The sequence below is a fragment of the Stegodyphus dumicola genome, chromosome 5 (genome assembly GCF_044657685.1).
Source record: "Stegodyphus dumicola isolate Sdum_Otavi_A_Nest chromosome 5, ASM4465768v1".
In the NCBI taxonomy this organism is placed as follows: domain Eukaryota; kingdom Metazoa; phylum Arthropoda; class Arachnida; order Araneae; family Eresidae; genus Stegodyphus; species Stegodyphus dumicola.
The window spans coordinates 209,470,605-209,492,902 of record NC_140772.1 but is presented as its reverse complement, the minus strand read 5'-3'; the positions used below and the strand labels follow the sequence as shown (position 1 = coordinate 209,492,902).

At 32.3% G+C, this 22,298-nt stretch overlaps 1 protein-coding gene across 3 annotated transcripts in view; it reads right to left on the bottom strand.

The window, feature by feature from the left end:
- Nucleotides 1–22,298, bottom strand: part of LOC118189571 (trithorax group protein osa-like) — a 320,714-nt gene that overhangs the window by 175,419 nt on the left and 122,997 nt on the right. For all 3 annotated transcript variants that reach the window (XM_085817608.1, XM_085817609.1, XM_085817610.1), the window contains exon 3: nucleotides 16,037–16,438. In XM_085817608.1, coding sequence (XP_085673734.1) covers nucleotides 16,037–16,438 — 402 coding nt within the window. The remainder of the gene's footprint in view (nucleotides 1–16,036; nucleotides 16,439–22,298) is intronic.

Sequence of the window (22,298 nt, the reverse complement as noted above, 5' to 3'; positions counted from 1 at the left end):
CCTGTAGCATTTGTTTTCCCTTTTCACTCGAAGATGACTGCCTCCCCTCCTCACACACACACATCCGAAACAGAGGGAAATATGCCCCTGGCACGATGGAAAGGCATAATTAACGACAGCGCGGCCCAAAAGATGAAGAGTAGGTAGGAATAAAAAAAGGGGGGAGCGTTACTAATTTTCCGCAGAGGCAATCCCCTTTCTTACTGAATAATTTTTCTTCATTTCTTTAGGAAAGGAAACTGCCATTTCGCTTTTTTTTTTTTTTTTTTTTCATCTAAGCGCGGTTTTTCTTAAAATGCTTGAAAGAGGTTTTGAAACTCCAAGAGAAATCATATAAAGAAGATTCCTTACGGTTGCTTTTAAAGAACAAATAAAAACTAATACTCGTTTTTTGGACCGTATCATACATGCTCATATGAATTCAATAGCATATCGTAAGCTCTATAAATCCAGAAAAAACAATATTACAGATACTTAAATGCCATTTTACAGTTATGGTTGTACACATGATTCAAATACTTTAAAATTTATATCATTTATAAGCAAGGGATAAAATAGGCTTTCAAACTCAGGAACAGGATAAAAAATGAAAAAGAATATAGAAGCTACATCAAATAAATTAGCAAACAAAGGGAAAGAAGCAATTTCAATGGAAACTGGGTACAGATTTATCAAAATTATTTTTTAATTTGATATATAGGTAATATTATCTTTTTACAGTGCTAGTTAATTAATCTTAGTCTCATATTTTTCGGCAACGACTTTTACTATTCTTTAATGCCAGGAATTACTGTTATTATTAGAATAATCCTTACCCAGAAAAATGCCGTGCCATAAAGCCCAAATCTATCTTTTTTCTCACAATTATTTATATATAAATAAAACATTTCTTTAGTAGGTACGACAGAAAAACTGGAATAAATGTTTATTTTGATTATCTAATATAGTATTATTTGTGCTATCATTTTATTTAACTATAATCCCAAATTTACCTGGTTAAAACTGCAGAATTTAAAAAAGCATTCTGCAGAGAGAAAAGTATTGAATATACGGCTCTTAAAAGTCTTTAAAAAAATCAGATTTTACATGGTTCATCTTGTTTCACAGTGGGTAAATCAATCACACAGTGAAATTATGAGGTACACAGCACAGGAAAGCAATAAGCATGAATAGTACAACTTATTGCAAACAGAGATTGTTGAAATTGAAGACATCCCCCTTGAACTGAGTGAAGAAAATTGCGACACCACCATATTTCACCAAGCATAAGATCATGGGGAGAATAAAAACTGCTATACTTAGTTGCATCATTAATTATTTCATTACATCTTATATTACAAATTAAAGCAAAGAGTAGAAAATAAGGAAGAAAACTGATCTTATTGAATTACAAAAGAGTAATTAAATTTATTGTTGGAGGTGGGAGAAGTAGGTGAAAAGGTTTGCTTGGTTTTTTTGTTTGTTTCTGATAGTTCTTTAAAATTTATAATATAGTTTTCTGCAATCTATATTAAAAATTTTAAAAGGTGCTTACAATAAAAATTGTAAATTTCACACTGTAAGTGCTTGGGTGGAACCTGGTGCATGATCAAGTACCAGTTTAAGACAAAACATTTTCTCTCTCAGTAAAATAAAAAGTGGAGGTAATAAATATTGCCAACATAAAAACCCTTTATTTAAATAAAAGCAGGTACTTTAGTTAAAAAGAATCTATTTCTTTGTACTATAAATCTACGAGTAGATTATATACATTAGTTTTTATACAACCATAATTAACAATGTGATATAACAAAAAAACTATGTATGCATTTCTGATATCTGCTCCTGGAGTATAAAACTCCTACACTGTATCTTATGATCTTGTTTTTAAACTAAACATTCATAATCTAGTGTCTAGCTATCTTTGTTTATTATTATTAACTTTCCATACGGTCAAATAGTAAATATACAAAAATAAAATGACTTACAGAAAATGTATCACTGTTTTAGGTGATTGAACAGAGTTCACACTTTTAAAGCTATAATCCGACACATATTTTAAAAAGAGCTTCAGAAATGAGCCAATCTTACTCACAACATCATTATCTTTTTGCTTCCAAAAGTTTATTACAAATGCACTAAACACAAAGCTCTCTTTCAAATAATTATTTTAATCAAACTATTCATTCCTGTCCTTGCAAGATATCCTTCTCATAAAATGAGATTTACCTAACCAAACTAATTATTCTTAGGAACTTCTCAATAATGTTCATCTTGTTTCACTGTTAAAAATATGCACCTTTGGAAAAACTACTTAAATGGAATCAAACAGGGGAAAAAAAAAAAAAAATGTCCTATTGACTGATTTACACACTACATAAAGATCAGGAATGTTGAAGTCATGACGGTGTTATAAAAATCTATAATTAATAAATGTATCACTCTAAGGAACCTCTGTTTATTAGTCGTCCTTGTCATTATGTGAATTTATTTATATGCATTTAAACTATTAAAAATACATACAGTTAAGAACTGAACTTCAAACACGGTTCATTGCATGGACGTATCAACCATTTTTCGCGATTCTCGCAGGGAATTTCGGCACTCCAGAGACTTTTAAAAAACTGAACGTCAACAATTTACCAAAGATAAAAGTCAATGCAACAAACGTTTGCTCAGTCGAGTTTTGGAAAAACAAAAACAAAACGACAACGAACGTTAAAATTAAATCAGCCCTTATCGCTGAACCGCTTCTCAATTCAACAAACTAATCGGCTGTTCATTTGTTCTGCGAACTGACTTTTAGCTCAGACAGCGAGGCTACTTACAATTCAATTCCCAACCACGTGGTTGAGAAGCAAAAGGAAATGAACAGATAGGTAGGTAGGAAAGGGGTGGGTGACGGAGAGAAAAGGGCCCGGCATGGAAAAGGCACGCAGAAAAGGGGTATGGTGGTAGGAGGTGGGAGGCGCAGGGAAAGCCGGATGCGTGAGAAAGACAGAAAGGGGGAGAGAGAAAGAAGCAGACAACGACAGCTGATCATCATTCTGTTTGATTTACAACGGCGGCGATTAGTGGCGTTTGCTGACGTAATGAGGATGACTGACGTCACGAAGATTGCCCTGATCTAAAGCCGTTGAAAGACTGCCAAAGCAATGCTCAATGAAGATTTTAAATAAATGGGCATGGAAAATATTAATAGCTTAGGGCGGTCACCAGACAATTTGCGCACGTGACCAGAATGAAATAGGAGAAACTTCCAATTCTCTGCTTACAAAAAAGCTAATATTTCGAAAAGTTCTTCAAAACACAGGAAATATTAATGTGGGATGAAAGGATCTATAAATCTCAAAATGATTACAACAACTGATACCTTCGAGGTGTAACAACCAAATTTTGTATAAATAAAATTTATATTTTTTATAGAAATTTATAGAAAATCCTGGCTTATGCCAGCAGTGCTACTAAAATAATAATTTTAAAAGTTCTTACATACTGTTTAAAAAGCAACTGAATTTTTGGATAGAGAACTTCTACATTCCCCATTTTTCACAGAGCATCTTGATCTAAAGGGGCAAATGTGATAAAGAGACATAGCTAGGGTTTTCAGTGCCCAGGGACAACTGAAGATTTTGTGCCCCCTACTGCTTGCCAAGGATCGAAAACATTTAATTCTAAAATGTCGTAACATCAGTTTGTCACCCCTTGGATTCTGCGCCCGGGAACAGATGCCCCCCTTGCCCCCCCTCTAGCTACGCCCCTGTAAAGAGAGCATGGTGAACAAAAGTCATGCGTAAAGATTTTCTTCTTTATTTTATTGGTAATTTCAAAGGTTAAAAAAAAAAAAAGGCATAACAGTAAAATTTAAATACTGAAAATATTCAAGTAATCCTTTGATAACTAAGTTGAATCTCATGATCATGCTTTCCATTTTGCAAAATATTAAACTAAAGTTGAAATATCCAATCACATACTATTATGGCATGAGTATAGCTTCTCTCTTTTGGCTGCATTTTTTAATTTTTTTTAATTAGAAATGTCTGAAATTGTGTCTTCCTAATTCTTTGACCTATTGCACTATGCTACCACACCATTTATCGATCTTGTGGTCCAATAAATGCTCCTATTTCAAATAACATAAGATCTTCAATTTACACAATGTCTCACTAATAACAAGTTTTCCTGAGTACTGCCATTTGACATGCCATAAAAATTTACATTTATTTTTCAAATGATAGCTCACTGCTTAATGCTTTAGTTGATATGAATTAGGACACACTGGATGGATAACAGCTAATAATGGACACAAAGAAACTATGCTAACAAGAATTATGTTTTGCTTGTAAAACACAAATGAATTCATACTGACTTCAGCCTGATTTTTGTCTCACAAAATAATTCAATTATTAATCAATGAACTAACATAAATTAAACAGTGAACAAAAATGGCAATATATGCTCCACACAATTTGGTGCATATATAAGAAGTACACATCAAGTTTTTCAAATTCTCACTTCCGAGATAATTTCATTGACGAAATGGTAAAACAAAGGTGAGGATCTGAAAACCTTTTAATGATTAATGAATGGGATTTTAAAAGAAAATTCAATAAACGATTACAATACAAACGATAATCCTAAATTTTGAAATGTTTGCTACATTATTGTGACCTCTAAAATGGAAATAAGTAAAAGAGATAATTCCAGCACAACTTTACAATGCTATGAAATGATTACATATGATTCAGTTATGCGCTGATTTGAGTTAACAGGTGTTACATTACAAAAAGACTAATACTCCATTAAATATAGTATACAGCTCCTCTTTTCAAAATATTAGCTGCCAACTGCTTAAAATGCCATTTATAAAACAAATTATATGAAAAAAAGGGTACTTTGTCCAGTTACAGTTATTATGGGCTACTGTGCATTACAGATGAATGGTAAACATGTAAAACATGATTTTTATATGTTTCTTGAGACAGCTGATTTACAGTAACATCATATTTCTTTCTCTTTTAATATATTCTTTCTTCTATTGCATATTACTTTCTATGAAGAGCTAATAAAAAAAAGATTATATTTTATTATATTTTACTATGAAACATAATATTTATAAGTAAATGCAAAAATCACTGCTTCTTTCTATGCCTAACTGCGGACAAATAAGTACAGAATAATCAGGAATGTTTGTAATGCCAAATTATCATATTAAAACTGCAATGCCACATAAGAACCCCCCCCCCCTGCATAATTGAACACATAGGGAAATGAAAGCGATTACATATAGAAATATTTTTATCACTATCGAAAAACCATACTTCTGCAACAGGTGAACCAACTACAGTGAACCATGATTAAAACAAAGACACTGATAGCATTACTGTATAAAACCACATAAAAAGCAGCAGTACTAAAACAAAAAAATTAGACAAAGTTTTCTTTATTACATTACTAGATTGTTATATTAAATTACACAACACTACCAGAAGAATGCACTGACGTAGTTAAGAAGAGGATCTATCGAATCTCTTGATAGCCATTATTATTCTTTAACCAAACTTAAAAACAGTTCAAGCAATCTTATTTGGTACCTGCCATTTGAAGCAGTCCTATTTCACAGTTGTTAATAGTCATTACTTTACTACTATTAAATTATGTATAAAAACACAGTGATAGCCATCCTTATTTTTTATTCATCCAAACAAGTCTTTCAAACATGGCCAGAAATTTGTTCCCATTGTTGACAAAGTGTCATCAAAATTTAGCAAGCTGATGGAGCAGTAATATTGTTGGTGTTGTTCTTCTCTCTACAATTTGCTTAAGCTGACTCCACAGCTATTCTATCATCTGTTGTTGGCATTACAATAGGATCAACAAAATACTTGTGGTGATTTACCATCACAATTCATATTTATAACCAAAGGCAAATAAGATCACCTATTACGAGAATACACAAAAGACAAACTGAAAATGGTAAAATAGGAAAAGCATCTTGAGAATCTTTTAGAATATTACTGAATAAATTGCTAACAGAAAATTTTACAGCAGAAAGGGATGCCAGATTACTGACTGTGCCAGATTTTTGGATGTCAGACTATCAGGCAGTACACAAAGGAAGGGGTACTGGATTGTCAGTTGCTTTGCTATGCCAACTAGACTTCAGAATACTTACTATCACATTAGACATTATAGTCACTAAAATAGTTTTTACTGCATCAAACTATTTCCTATTTACTCTGACAAACTAACTAACTCTTTTCTTTGTTAAATGAGCTAACTTAAAGGTTAGATCCACAGCATGCCAGTCAAATGAAGATGACTTAAAGAGCTAGTTAATGGATTTTATAAATTACATACAGAATTATGTCTGGTACATAAGACTGGTTGAAGATGTTATGGAATTATTCACCTGGATTAACAATTTTTCTGAATGACATACCTTAAAAACAAAAGAAAACCAAGCAAAGCATAATTAAATAAGCACATGTAAAATGTTCATACCATGATGCAACATGTACCTTCTTTAATTATTATTCTTACTAAATTAAGATTTAATTTGACCACAATAAGCAGAAATGGTATGCAACACTCCCCAAATCACCATAAACTACACTATCAATTTAAGAAGGCCATTTAGCAGCAGTCAAAAGCAGCATTGAGTAAATACAGAATAACAGTTTTAAATAAAAAAATTTTATTGCTGATGCTATTAAAGTCAATTATGAACCAACAAGCATACATGCGGCTATGACAAATTCATGGACGTTTAAAATAAATGCTTGAAACAGCGAAGATGGGGAGCCTTTTTTTAGCAGGGGAGTTAATTAATGAATCAGGATTCTCTGCACATAAATAAGTTAGTTCATTTTATGAGAGAAGAATGGCTAGAAAAGAATAGGAGGAGAGGAAGGGGAGAAAGTAAAACAGAATAGCAACAAAAAGTTTTAGCAGTAATAATCAGCTGGATATGAATTTATAACAACACCTGGGGATTATTTGCTCAACATCCTTTTAATGGGCAATATAGTTGAAAAGCATGAATGAAAAATATGCTTCGGGTTCCTTATTTTGCATGAAATTAATTCTTCAATTATTTTGTTTTCCACAGTTGGATAATGAAAACTAAGACGCTTGAAGGGCGAATATTTTAAGAATTTTGAAAAGCTGAAGTGCAAACGATATCTAGTTTATTTACTGTTTGCTCCTAAACGGAAGAGTGGGTTTATTACTTAAACTCAGATCATCAAAATTAACCTGAGAATCACACTCTGAACTCTGACTGCCAAAACTAATGCAATGGGTTGGTTAAGGACACAAATACTATGTGATATTGACAGTAAAATATAATCAACAAAAAAGCAATATGAACAATGTTTTTTTCATAATTCTCAATCAGTCAGAATTGGCCTTGCTTCCCTTCAAAGATATTTGTGGGTACATACAAAGATTGTCTACCTGACTACAATCACGGCAAGATAAGTAAAAATTCTACTTCAGATAAGCAAAACATTTGTATTACTACTACAAAACACTTCTGAAATTTATAAAATTAGTAATTATTGTAATATATGACGACATACCAACAAGGCAGTTTTAGATTTCAAATATTTTTTAAACTACCATAGAGGTCTCCGGGACAAAGGTCAGAAATTTAAAATGGTTTTTTAAAACAAAAAGGTTTGCGAACCACTGGTTTAGTACATAACATTCATGAACACTAAAGGTTTATGTTGCTTAATTCAATATCATAATTAGATAAGAAATTTAAAAAAAAGGCACTTCAGCATAAAATATAAAATTATATATAACAGTTTTACAGGCAACAGAAAACATTATACACGTACATTTCACCATTTCATCGGTACAACTCAATATTGACGTTTAATTATCATTTTGAAAAAGTTGATAATGAGTGACATTTGTTTTATTCTTCTTCCTTTCTCGAAATTAAACAATCCATTTATCTCATAATATGCATTCCAGTGAAATGGGTCATCTTCATTTGCATGCTTGAGCAAAAATATTTAAAAATGAAGCAAGCATGAATTAACATCAGTAATGCGTTAAATACAAATACACACACACACACCGAAAAGAACGGGAAAAAAAAAAAAGCTTTAAGCTGAAAAGGACGAACTTAGTTTAGATTAACTCTGCAATTTTTTTCTAACCTTCGAACAATTTATATGGAGGGGGCACAGCAGGAGGAATTTTCAGTTTTAATGTATCACCATGGGAAGAATGGAGGGAAAAGAAAAGGAAAAAAGTAAGTGACAGCTTAAAAATTTCTCGAACGTTAAGAAACACGCAAAAAGAGATGAGACTGAAGCATGGCCTCCAGCGGACACTCCCCCTCCCACTCCGGAAAAGGAAGCAAAAACTAAACTTTCTTTAGCGACGTTCTTATTTGCATGAGCCATAAGCTGCATTTAAAGTCTATTTGTATCGAACAAATGGCTTTTTATACTGCGCTTATTTCACGTTCGAAACGCTAACGGGATAAAACAAACGACGAAACACATGAAAAAAATAAAAAGAAGTAAAGAGAAAAAACAAATATACATCCCACATCGGAAGCTGCGCTTATTTTCGAAGAATTTAAAGAAAAAACGATGAGTGATGATACTTACACAAAAAAGACTACCCTCCGAAAAATGAAAGGGGGGTTTGGGATGGAAAGAGGGGGTGGCAATGTATTCGGCATCAAAGCAATATTAAAATTATGAAGAAGCACCTAAACAGGATTCTGTTACAAGTGAAGGAGGGAGGGAAAATCGTCAATTTCTTCTTTTTCCTTCTTTATTTCTTCCCCCTTTTTTACTTGGCGCGTGTAACCTTTTTTTTTTTTTTTTTTTTTTTTTTTTTTTTATTATTATTATTCCATTCGCCGCCGAACACAGAACGCCTATCGAATTCCCCACTTTCCCCCTTCTGTTAATGCCACTAGATTGCAAAGAGGGAGGAGCCCCGGCAAGAAAGGAGAGTTTGGAAAACCGTCGCCATAGCAACCGGGGCGCAACTGCTTCCCTTCACTGCCACCAGGGAGTCTGCCAATGCAAATCAATTTGGTACCGAGCTACGCTTGCTGGCTCGCATCAAGAATAGGGGCTTGCAGGCAGTGCCGTGCTCTCTCTCTCCGTTTGCCTTCCAATTCTGTGCCCCCCCCATAGCTACCCGAAGCCAGCTCCCCAAAGCATCCTCCTATATCGCATTTGTTAAATTGAAGTTCGCTTCGAAACGCCAGTGAGGAGTATAAGCAGGGATCAGGAAATGAAGGGGGGAAACAGACAAATTTGGCGACAGAATCGCCCCGCTCTTGCAAAATTTACGCCGCCCGCTAGAGGCATCGATATCCGAGCACTCGAACGCGGTTGGTTTAAAATGAAACGCTAAAAGCACTGAAAACACTATTGATGAACCCCTTTCTACAGCCTCCCCTCCACCTGCAAGCTTTACCTCCTAGCTAATTAACCAATACTCCGTGTTGGGTGGGTGGATGCAACAAAGGTTCATCTCCCCAGAACTTAATAACCACCTATTCAAAGAAAAGAAGGAACACCGCCTCAGATTAATCTAGGATTGTTCGAGATGACTTCAAGAAACAACCGAAATTTCTTGAATGCATGGAAATCAGAATGCCTTTCTTAAACGCTGATTTTTCTTCAGTTCTGTCTCTAGAAGTAAGTTAAAAAATTAGTGTAGCTTCAGCTAACAACTTGATGCTTGATTGAATCGCATGTTTAAAAATTCATGACTTGCAGAATAAATTGAGAGATTAATAAACAAAATATATTATTTCAAGCAGTTACCAGATATTGAAATAAATTTTATAGTAGTAAAATAGGTTTTAAATAACTAACCCCTTTTAACCCAACTTAAACTGTAATAATCTGCCAAAATAATACTATTCCAAAAATTTTCATCAAACTCAATTTTTAATGGTTACAGGTTTCAATAGCAATTCCACGTCTAAAGCGAATACTGAATAACATTTAAACAAAATGCTGAAAGAAGAAACAAGACGTTTAACAATAATTTTAACTCAGAAATATAACATCACACAGAATTAAAACTTTAGATATAGTAAGTATGAACTGCATATTTCACATCTGAACAAACCACACAGTTTTTTTTACTAGATTTATACTCAAAAGAAGAATATTGCATGATTCTGGAGAAGCAGTAATTTACTTTCTGATGATCTCCCCCTCTCTAAATTCACAAACACATTGGCTACTTAGAGAAAACCAGGTGGGGCAAAGAATGGACATCTGTCCCCAGGCACAGCTTTCAGCAAATTGATATTAAGAAATTTCAGGATGAAATGTTTTCCATTCTTAGCACACAGAAGGGGGCACAAAATCTTCAGTTATCCCCGGGTGAATCCTAGATACACCTCTTGAGAAAACCTTTTGCTTCGCTATCTTTACAGCTCAAAGTTACAGTTCCATTAATAACAATAATAAAAGAAAGCATTTCATAAGAAATGATAAATTTTACAAGGGAAAAAAATCTGTATGACTGATATTTACAAGTTTACAGTTGGTGGATACTAATCAGCAAAATAGTGGTTAAATCTAGATGCACTCAAACATATGTGTAATAGCCACATGCAGGAATTGCCAATCACAGAATGTAAACTCTAGGGCGTGGATGATTAGAAAAAACCAGCATTTAGTTCAATATGTAATAATAAGTTAAAAAAAAGCAGGCAGGTCTGAAGTTTTATTTTAAACTCTTAACACGGTAAGCCCATCATCAGAATAAACGCCTGCATTAAATATGACAAAATCCAAATACATAAAAAAATACAGGACTAACAGTGATTTTCCAAAGTTGTAATTCATTGTAGGTAAAGTTCTCAAACATTATCAGTATAAAAAACAGAAGAGAAAATATTAAAATAAAATGGTCGAAGCGCAGGAAAAAGGAATAAATTCACATTTTCAAAGTTAAAAAAAAATGATTAACATTACATTTAATTTATTCATCGCATTTTATTTGTATTAAATATTTAAACTATAAGTGTTTCAATAATTTTGCTGTTCTCTACATTATTTCTCATACCTCGTAGTATAAAAAATTCATCAGTTAATGTAATAACAGTAATCCTGCTATTAAAAAATCATCCACAAATTCAATGTAAATGTTTTTACATTAAAATGCTTAAACACGTATATTAATTCATTCCAGTAAATCTGGCGCTAAATACATTTCTTCATAAAATTGATAGTGCTCAAAATGAAAGAAGAAAAAACTGAAAAATCATTCGCAAGTTCTCAAATTAATTAAATATTAAGTCTCTCAAATATTCCAGTTTGTTTAATTAAATTAAAGACAGTTTTGGATTATTGGCATCAAGGTACGTTGTGATTTAATTATTACTTTGACTTGCTGTTAAAACTTTTTTTTTTTTATAATTAGAGAATAAACAAGAGACATACATAATGTATATCATATTTATAAGAATATTTCCTATGAAATTAATGTGTGTAACTGGAAAAATAGTTGAAATTCTGTGGTAACAGCTTTTGTAACCAGGGATATTGCCACATCAGTGTCATTTACTCTAAAATTTGCCATCAGCTTCTTTAGTAGTAAAAAATAACACAGGTGATAAATTAAAATCTGTATTAAAAGTAATAAAGTTTTAATAAAAAATTTTCTTATTTTGTATTGTGACAAAATTACAAAATTCTTACAAGCAATTACATAACTTATTAAATTACAATAAGCAATTACATAACTTATTAAATAACTCAAAAATAGTTATTTGCAACTGATTTTAATACAGAAAACTCTCATTAATATGAATCTCAAGCAAATGAAAAATAAAAAATTCGTGTTAGCTGAAGATTCAAAATTTTATTTCTCGAATAATTTTTTCTAAGTTCTATAATATATTATGCATGTCGTCACAAAAAACATTACAGTATTACATAAATTACTGTACTGTAACTTAGAAAAATGCACTTACAGATCACTTTTTTGGTGAAAAATTCATGTAAATTGTGATATTGCAGATGAGTATGAAAATGCCTGGTAACTTCATAACATAACTTCTATAAAACTAGCAGTCAATCTGGATGCTGCAGCAAAATGTTCTGCAGTGTCCAAAGCATATAACATTTCCTGGTGGGTGGGAAGAATGATATTGTTCTCCTCACTTTCTTGTGATGACATGTCTTGCACTACATATACAATTACTTGTACATCATATTGCACTGGAACACACACAGCTACACTATCCTCTGCACACTAACAAACTCCTCAAAACTAACACTATGGTTCATAGCGTCTTGCAGATAATTTCATTTGTCAGGTAAAATGGTATTGTTTTTATCACGTCAACAGGATTAGCCTATTTAAGTCTCCAGGTTCTGCTAATATATTTTTGTATGTGTTGTGATGACATGGAATTTGAGGGTGCACAGCAACAGCTTTTATTGCATCAAGCACACTCACTCCAAGTTGGCATTTCCATCTCCTTTTGAATAGTGAAAAACGCAGCTATCAAGTTGCTTGTGATAAGACCTCTTCATAACTACAATAATGCCTTGATCCAAAGGCTGAATACGACTCATTGCATTTGGGGAGAAAATGTGAATCTTTACATTGCTTAAATTCAGAACATGTATGTCATGGGGCTGTACATCTGCTCAGTGTCAAAAGAGATTTTCAATTAAACAGGACAGAACAGTTCTGAACTCAGCCCTAGCAGAGAAACAACAGGAGAAAAATAGGAAAAACTTTTGACAAAAATTAATGACACAGCAGGCTAAAAAACAGATTATAATCTGCGCTAACCAAAATTTGAGTCAACTGATATATTTCCTATAAGATCGTGTACAACACTGCAGGGGTCACCCCTCAAGCAGTTTTGTTAAGGGATGTTTATTGTATCTTAAATTTTCCATTAACACAACACATTTCTGAGCCGATATTATCTTTTCAATGCTTGCAAAAGTTAAATAACATGTTTCTGTCTCAAATGCTAATCGAACATATGTACTGACATTAAGTTAATTAAAATTGTGATTTGAAGAGATTTAAATTTTACAGTTAGCCTAATGAGCAATTAAATCAAAGCAGAAAAATGAATAATAGAGCAAGGCAAGGAGTAAGTAAACGCAATTCTACCAAACATTAAAATTCGCGATGAACGAGTTTTTACTCAGAAAAATGTTGCATCCAAATAAACAGAGATAAAAGTGATAATAGGCTGGTTAACAAACAAGATAATAACTTCACAATTACTATCGTATCAAAACAAAATCGTAGTTTTACTTTGACTTCTTTTACTTAATAATTTCTAATTCTAATGTCAATTCTACAGATAAAAACAAGATGAGAAATTTCTGGGCACATATCAAGTGACAACACAAAAAACATACTTAAGTTTCTTTTTTCTAAATACACAATTTTAATCAGTAAAAATTAAAATAAAATAAAAAAAAAATAATTGATCACAAGAAACATACAATAAAAGCAGTATTACCACCGCCTTCCTAAAAAAAGGGGGCAAGATTTTTCGGTCGCTTTGCCTTTAGGCAAACGAAATAGAATTAGGCTCAACGTGTAAAAACTTTATGCTACTGCTTAAGATTGGTAGAGGAGTAATGAAGAGAAAGTCAAATGAAGGGGAAATCGGTTTATATTTTAAATGACAGTTCCCCTCTTCTACTCCGCCTACAATGTAGGAGAAGGGTGTAGCAGTAAGTAGGAATGCAGCGTCGATGACATAAGTAGGGCTTTCTTCAAAGGGGGGAGAATTATGAAACCGCACAGGTCCTTCAAATAGGGCTCCCCAATAGAGGGAGAGGGATAAGAAGTATGGATAAAGAATGGGATTCGTCGTCAGATATTTCCCCCCTCCGCACACGCAGACGCCTCCTCATCACAAAAGAGCAAGATTTTTCCTTTTGCTCCTTATCTCTTCTTTCCAACAAAAGAATTACAGAGGATTCGCAGAACTGGACGGAAATTTTAATCCCATGCTGCAAGTTATATCGCTATTCTCTTTCCTCAGCTTTAAGGGTTTTTATTTTCTTTTCCTTCCTCCAGCGCATTTCGTACAGGAAAAAATACACAAAACTTTTCACAACACTTATACCTAATTACGCATTTTGCGCGCGATTAGTTCTTTAAAGAAATAAATGGCACAAGCATGATTCCCTTAGAATGACGCAAACGGCTGAGCATTCATTTAGCTGAAGTAAAATCCAAACAGCCTGCTATTTATTTCAAAAAATTTATTCCTACCAAATTGCAAAATAAAATTTAAAAAAAAAAAAAAAAAATGTACTGCTTCTCTGAATATAATAACAATCAATAAAATAATATTTTCTTTGGCAAGTTTGAACAAGAAATTTAAGTGTTAAATACATTATATTCACTTTATAATAAATGTTACTGATTTTTCATTTTGAAATTAGACATTTCACATACACTTGGTTTCGTAAGAGAAATTTATCCAATCTTCTCATTGGGGAGTCAGATAATATTTCTTATTTCAATCATGTTAAAGTGTCCCTTTTTGCTATAAATACACATTTGAAATTTTTGAAGAGTAATTTAGCATGTAAAAGAAAACGAAGCAAATATCAGAATATTATTCGAAAATTAGTAATGATCTTGAGTGTTAGAATTAATGTTGTAAACAAAGTTTACTACCCTCCTGTTAACTGCTTTTAATTAAGATTTACTTTAGAAACGAAAATAAATATAATCTTAGCAACAGAAATAAATTTCACAGATTAAAAAAATACCACCTTTCTAATTTCAAGTTTCATTCATTTTTTAAGCTCGCAAAGATCAAAAGCATAAATTTGAAGATCAGCATTAAAAAATAACAATCTTTAAAGCACAAACAAAACCTGAAAAATAATCTGCCAAACAAATCTAAGTTTATTCGCATATGAAATAAATATATGTATACCATATATGATGACCCAATGCAATCAAACAACACACATGCCTGGAGTCAAACTACACACTGTCAAAACAAGAGGTCAAACTCTTCAACACGCTGATTGCAGCTCCCGTTCTAATAAACAAACAATTTTATTTTTACATGTTTTTTGTTTAGGTTCTTTCTAGGTTTGTTAGGATGTTATCTTGAACTCATTTCTGACAAGGGCTCATTCCTTTAGCTCTACTTCCCCCCTTCCTACTATGCTGATTTTCTACATATTTTGAGCACTTGAAATATTTGGATGAAAATTTGATATCACATCCTCGCTTAACGATCATCGCAGAATTTCCGATTAGAACTTTTGGTCCCTCATATAACTTGAAAAATAATCTTTCAAATGAAGTTTATTCCAAGTATCCAATGTTGTCAAGAATTTTTCGAATTCTGATCTCCCTCTCGTTTTTAAGTAATTTCATGTTCAATATATTTAAATTTCCATACAAAATTTAAAAAAAAAAAATTTACAGATTTATAAAACTTTATAAATAAATAATATATTTTAATATTAAAATTATCTTAAATTCTTTACGTATTATAAAACCGACACTTTTTCTTCTTTTACAACAAGAATATCAGAATATATCGATTAATATTAATTAACAATCAAAATCGTTTTTGATTGTTAATTAATATTAATCGATCAAAATCAAAATCAAAAACAAGTTTTGAAATTTGCAGTCTTCGGGAAAGATTCCATCTACCATTTGTATTAAAAAAAAAAAGCCGTACAATTATGTTTAAAACTTAGTTATGTTTTCCTAACTATACAATTTAGCTTTCAAGTTTCTCCTTTTTCTAATCATTTGATATGCAATATCCATGATATATATATATCTTTCCTTGTTTGTCAACGACGTATGTCTTTTGTATTTAGAAATCACTTAGTTTAAACATTCCTCATCACAAGTTTCCTCGAATTTGTATATATCCATATTTTCTGCAAAACACTGAAAAATTAATACTTAAGGAACAATTTTTTTACATCAATAGAATGCCAACGAATGCTTTCTCAACTCCTAAAGAAGACCCAAACTTAAAATGATGAGTTTAAAAGGGGAATGTATAAAGAATCAATCTTACCTGAGACGGTTGTTGAGTTACTTGCTGTTGCTGCTGTTGAGGCTGCTGCTGTTGTTGCTGTTGCTGTGACGAAGGTGGTGGTGGTGGAATATGCTGCTGCTGTTGTTGTTGTTGCTGTGAAGGAGGGGTATGAGGTGGCGGCTGTTGGTGTGAGGGAGGCGTTTGTTGCTGTTGCATAGGTTGTTGTTGTTGAGAAGATTGAGGGGGAGGAGGTTGCTGTTGGGAGGCAGGCTGATTCTGTTGCTGTTGCTGAGCAGGTTGGGCTGGAGGAGCAGCAGGTGGGCCACCATATGAGCCCATCTGAGGTTGGCGCTGATGATCATAACCACCAGCAGGAGACATTTGAGATGACTGTGAAGGGCCATGCTGCTGTTGCTGCATGTTCGAGTACTGTTGAACACTCTGAAATGAAACAAAAAGGTTCTATTTTCTACTTTATATTACATTCACTGCTTTACAATCATATTAACATGTTAAAGCACAATAAAACTATCTTTGAGAGTTCTAATTGGGGGGGGACACAATCACACTGACACAGATTTTTTCATTTTTTTTTAATAAAAATCGTTATAGCATTTATATATAGATGATTGTATTAAAAAAGGAGGAGAAAAAATTAATATCGCAGCTTGTGATGATATGTTAAGTAAAATACTACACTTATACAGAAAAATCAAAATGTATGAGAAATACTCAAGATAAAAAAAAATTTAATACATCCAGAAACATTTCTTTCCCACTGTTTTGTAAAGGAATAGAATTTAAAAAAAAAAAAAAAATTAATAGATAAAGCTAATTTAAGTAATACAAAAATGTGATATTTATACCAGCACGAAAAAGAAATTGTTCAGAAAAATAATAGTTAACTTAGATATTAATTTAACATCTAAATTAATTTAGATATTAATATCTAAATTATTAATATATTAATCTTTCTGAAAATATAATGTATTATATCACTACATATGTACAGAATTATGTCATTTCTCTGTGCCTGCACTTGTAAAGTAAGTCTAGAAGCATGTCTAGTTACAGAGACTGTTTATTCATTTTTAGAACGATTTCAAGAGAGAATTACAGTCAAAAGTCGTTAATTCGGACACCCATAATCCGGAATGATCTATAATCCGGACCTCAAAGCTACAAACTTTCTGTGCATGCATCGCGTTGACACATGGGCGTAAGACCTTTACGGCTGTGAATAGGTGTGTGCGCGTGCGTAAAATACGTTTACGCATGCGCATTTAATGTATAGCGGACAGTGTAAGCTAAGCTAAAATTATCTAAATCAGTTAATGTTGCAGATTGCATTGTTCCTTAATCTTCGAATTGGATCCGGCTTATTATTTTTTGCAGACTGTTAGAGCAATTTTATAAAAGTAAGCTTGAACTTTCGATTATGTCAAATAGAATTTCCGATATATATTTACCAATATGTAAAAGATCTACCAAAGCGAAAGTATGTTTCGAACTCCATTAAACAAAAGTTGAATTGCTGCAAAAAATGACCTAACGATTCCAAAATCTGTTTATCAATTTCACGCTGCTCTGCGGCGGGGGATGGGGGGGGAAACGGCGCGCAATGAATTGGAAGTTGATCTGTCAGCACTATCCTCATCTTCAGGGCAGATGTTTTCATTTTATTTGGCTTATAATTCCTTACTAAATGTAGTATTTCATCTCGTATATTCCGTCTTTGATATGATTTAAATCAAATTCCTCGCCATTATAATTTGCTTCTGATAGCGAAGAAAGTGACACAGAAGTTATTGAAAACGAAAAAATTTCGATTGACAAATTAGTCAGTATTCTCGACACCGCAATTATAGGACTTGAACAGCGGAACTCTGTAACTGAACAAGGAATTATGTCTGTTTATAGAATTAAAGAGAAAGTATTATCACATAAAACGAAGCAAACAACTTACATTGAAAGAAATGTTTAATAAAGTAAATAAATAAATATTAAGCTCTTTTTTTTTTGGTAAATTTTGATATCCTTTAGATCATAATTGTTCTTTATTTCATAAATTACGTTTTCATATTTTTAATTTTATAATTTCTGCATGCCATCTTACCAGATTTAAACTGATGATCTATAATCCAGAAAAATCGATAATCCGGAATCGCCGAAGTCCCGACGAGTCCGGATTAACGACTTTTGACTGTATTAAAAAAAAATTTTTTTTTTTTAATGTTTTGGAATAAAAATTTTCGGCAACAACTTATTATTTGAAATGAGAATTATTATCTGCTTATTTCTGTTTCAAAACGTCGCATTTAAACAAGCTGTGTATCGAAGGATATGGTTTTTACGCTTTCCAAAGACAAATATTCCAATTCCATAATTCAAAAACATCGCATGAAGCATGGTAATAAAATTCTGAAGTGTAAAATAAGTATAATATTACTCCTAAAATGAAACAAAAAGGTTCTATTTTGCAAAGGGAAAACCATCAATCATTACCTTCACATGGATGAAGACTCCAAACGAATACCTGAAAATGGTACATACTGTTTCTAAATTTCAAAATCATTGTTAATGAGAGAAAACCTGCCAACGCAGAAATGAATTGCAAAGTCTTAAAATACATCTGCAGCAACAACAAATATAATAACATACCAAGATTTAGAGCTTAAAAAAAGCTAAAAAACATAACCTCCACCAGTATTTGCCAAGGCATGTGGCCCAACATAGAAAAATTTCCAGAGCTCTGTAATGAAAATTATTTAATAAGAGATAAATTTTGAAATACATTGTGACTTTTGATGAAGCATGGGCTTACCTAAATGAATGCAGGGGAAAAAAAAAGTTTATTATCGAAAACGAGGAGAAAAAATGTACAAATCTGGTTCTGTCAATGAAAAGAAAAAGTTCTATTTATTATTGAAAATGAAGAGAAAAAGCTTTCAAACCTGGTGTCATCAATGCAAAGGGGTTTTATAATTGTTTCAAGATTCTCAAGAAATTAAAAAGAAGAAGAGTGGAGGAAAAATGTTAAAATGAATTCAACGTACTAAGAGAATGTTTTATGCCAGATATTAACTAAAGAAATTCCAATTTTTTACCCTAAGCAACAAGTCATACTTCGTAAAGTAAAAGCGCATTCCTTTAAAAAATGAAGACTTTACAAGTATTGAAAATAAATTTTTTTTTAACATACTCCTCCTGCGAAGTTCTCTGACATTCCATCCATGTCTTTAGTCTCTTGAAAAGAGCTCTTTCCAAGTGCAAATGCACCATGATTGATGGATTCTGGAAAGTGGTGGAAAAGGCATGGGAATCAGTACCCTTGGAAAAGCCCTTGTATCATAGAATTCATGATGAGGACATATATTCTAGAAAACGTCTATCGGATTGGACATAAAAAAAAAAAAAAGTTTAAAAAAAAAAAAAATTTAAATATCAATTAAATGGCCGCTAAAATCGCTGGAAAAATATAAAAACAACCTATGTAGCGATAGGAACAGCCAGATTCGAATCCGAGAAAGCATATTGTAAATGTCTCACATTCTCCAGCTGAAAAACTTAGCAGTCTTTATAAATGCAGCATGCATAGTGAGAGCATGTATCAGACAAGGCCAAACTGGCTTTCCTCTTAACTGCGCCGGCTCGTAAGCTGTTTCAAGCTTTTTGACCTTTAAGTATGACTCACATGCAACAAACTTTTCTTTCATTTTTGAAATACACTTTCAGTTTTAAATAGAAATTGTGCAATGACACACATCTTTATCAATTAATAATTTAATTTGTTTAATTAAGTTATGTGTGCAATAATTTAAGTCCATTTGAAAATTGCCCACGATGTGCTAGTCTTGTAAAAAAATAATAATTCAATTTGTGCAAATTATAATGACTGAGTTACTTTTAAGCTAGATAATGGCACAAAAGTCAAGCTTATTTAGGGGGAAATAAAAAGAAAGAAAAACGATTTGCACCTCCCAATTTTTTCCCCCAGATGTTACATTATTTTAGGGAATTTCTTCTTGTAATTCATTTAATCCTCCTGCTTCTCAATAACCACAATTGAGTGCTTTCCTATTCTTTGTACAGTCTGCTTTTTTTAAATTTTTCGAATGGTTTTGGGCAGATGCCACTGAAATTTCAGGAACTGCGTTCTTCTTTTAGTGAGTAAATGAAACTACTATTTTCAAAATTTTCAATTAAAATGTTCGCCGACTTCTTTTCTTAAGATTCAAAATATTCGAATAAAAAAAGGCATTCAGATAAGAGTTTTTGAAAATTTACAAGATCTGAGAATTTGATTGTTTCATCCTTATATAAAATTTAAAGAATCCAATTCACTCAGTTATTTAGGATCAGGTTTAGATCTCTGTATGACAATCCTTGTGTTAAATGTACAAGAAAAACTAAATAATTATTTTTGCATTAAGTCCTGAAAAAGTTTACAGCTTCTTTTAAAACAATATTTCTTTCTCGAAGGGCATATATGAGCCAGTTTTACACAGAAATCAGAAATTACCAACTATTTATTAAAAGGTGTCACTCCCCTTCAGCATACAGTCTTCGTTTGCATCACGGAATTCAAGCAACACTTTCTCAAATAGCGCTACCCCATTTCACACATTTTACTCTATCCACAAGAATGCATATGAGTTAAATAAGGAAAATCACTGGATCTGTTTTTAAATTTCTTGCTTTACTCTTCACTGAAATGAAAAGTTTTTTTACGATGTTGTACTCAAAAAGACCATTACGATTCTTTCCTTCTCTCCTTTTTTTCTTTTTTAATATTCTTTTCCTAAGACCATTTAACAATTACAAATGGGGTGAAAGAGAAGGAAATGAAACCAGAACAAAATGCTTGACGTCCTCGCTTAAACATTCATCTGTGCCATACGATAGTTTTAAACCTATATATAACAGAAACAAATTTTTATACATCTATAGAGAGACAAATTAAAGTTCTTACTCATATTTATACACAGCCATATTAACTACACAAAAATGCGAAACTCTCATTAATTTACTTCAAAAGATCCTTTGCATGAAAATCTTACATTTAAAATGATTTAAGTAAAGAATGGAGATGCTATGAAAATCTAATTGTGGTTCTGAAAGTTTCCTGAATCCAGTGGCGTAGCTAGGGTGAGGCAAGGGGAGACATCTGTCCCCGAGTGCAGCATCCAGGGAGTGCCAAATTAATGTTAAAAAATTTTAAAATGAAATGTTTTTCATTCTTGGCACACGGTAAGGGGCACAAAATCTTCAGTTGTCCCTGGATGCTGAAAACTCTAGCTACACCTTTGCCTGAATCCTAACATGTGGTTCCTACTGCCCTGTAGTTTGCAGCCCTGATTTATATCATCCTTTACTATAAAAATTTATTTCCTTCATATAACATGCTTAACCAGATACTCATTATGGATATTATTTTCCCGTTATTCATATAGGTTTTTAGACCAAATGGCATTAGCCAAGAAGGGCTATTAAGTCTCAAAACGGCATTTTGCGTTGAATAACTTTTCAAATTGTTGCCATCAAATTTTATTGCCCTGTATTTTATTTAAAGAAACTAAATAATCAAGAATCTTACATGAATGCATGTATTTTTCCTGCACTGTGAAAAAACGACGGTACCAGAGCCATCAAATTTTGAATAATGTAGACCTCCACCCAAATATGGACACCTGAAAGCCCGAATTTTGAAATTCCAAATTTGTTTTATTGTGTATTTTTTATTTTGCAAAACTTTAATGAATTTTTAATTAACAGACACAATGATTCCAAAGAGAGAAGTGGCAACACTGTATGGAAAAAAGCACTTTTATCTCCAGCACGCCAGACTGTCTATCAAAAATTCAAAACATGAGCTATTTTTAAATACATTAGCCCAAATGCTCTTGAAACGTGTATGTAAATGAAAAAAAAAAAAAAAAAACACCCATCTATGGATGTATTTTTCCACCCTTGTCTATACATCAGGAATAGGTGGTGTTTCTGAAACCTGATTCAGTACTAAATTAATAGCACTACTAGAATGTAAGTGTGGTGTAAGGAAATCTGTCCTTGTCTTCTATTTAATAACATTCAATTTTTCAGTAAAATTCATAATAAAAAAAAATAATAAATATTACACTCAGAAGCTGACTGCTTGGTAAATTAACTAAGATCAATGGAAAGTACTGCCAAAGACTTTTAACAGAAAAGAAAAATAGAATGAAAAGAAATTACTTTTCTCCATAACAAAAAAAAGTACATACAGCATCATCATTTCTATCACTCAATAATCAAAACTGTC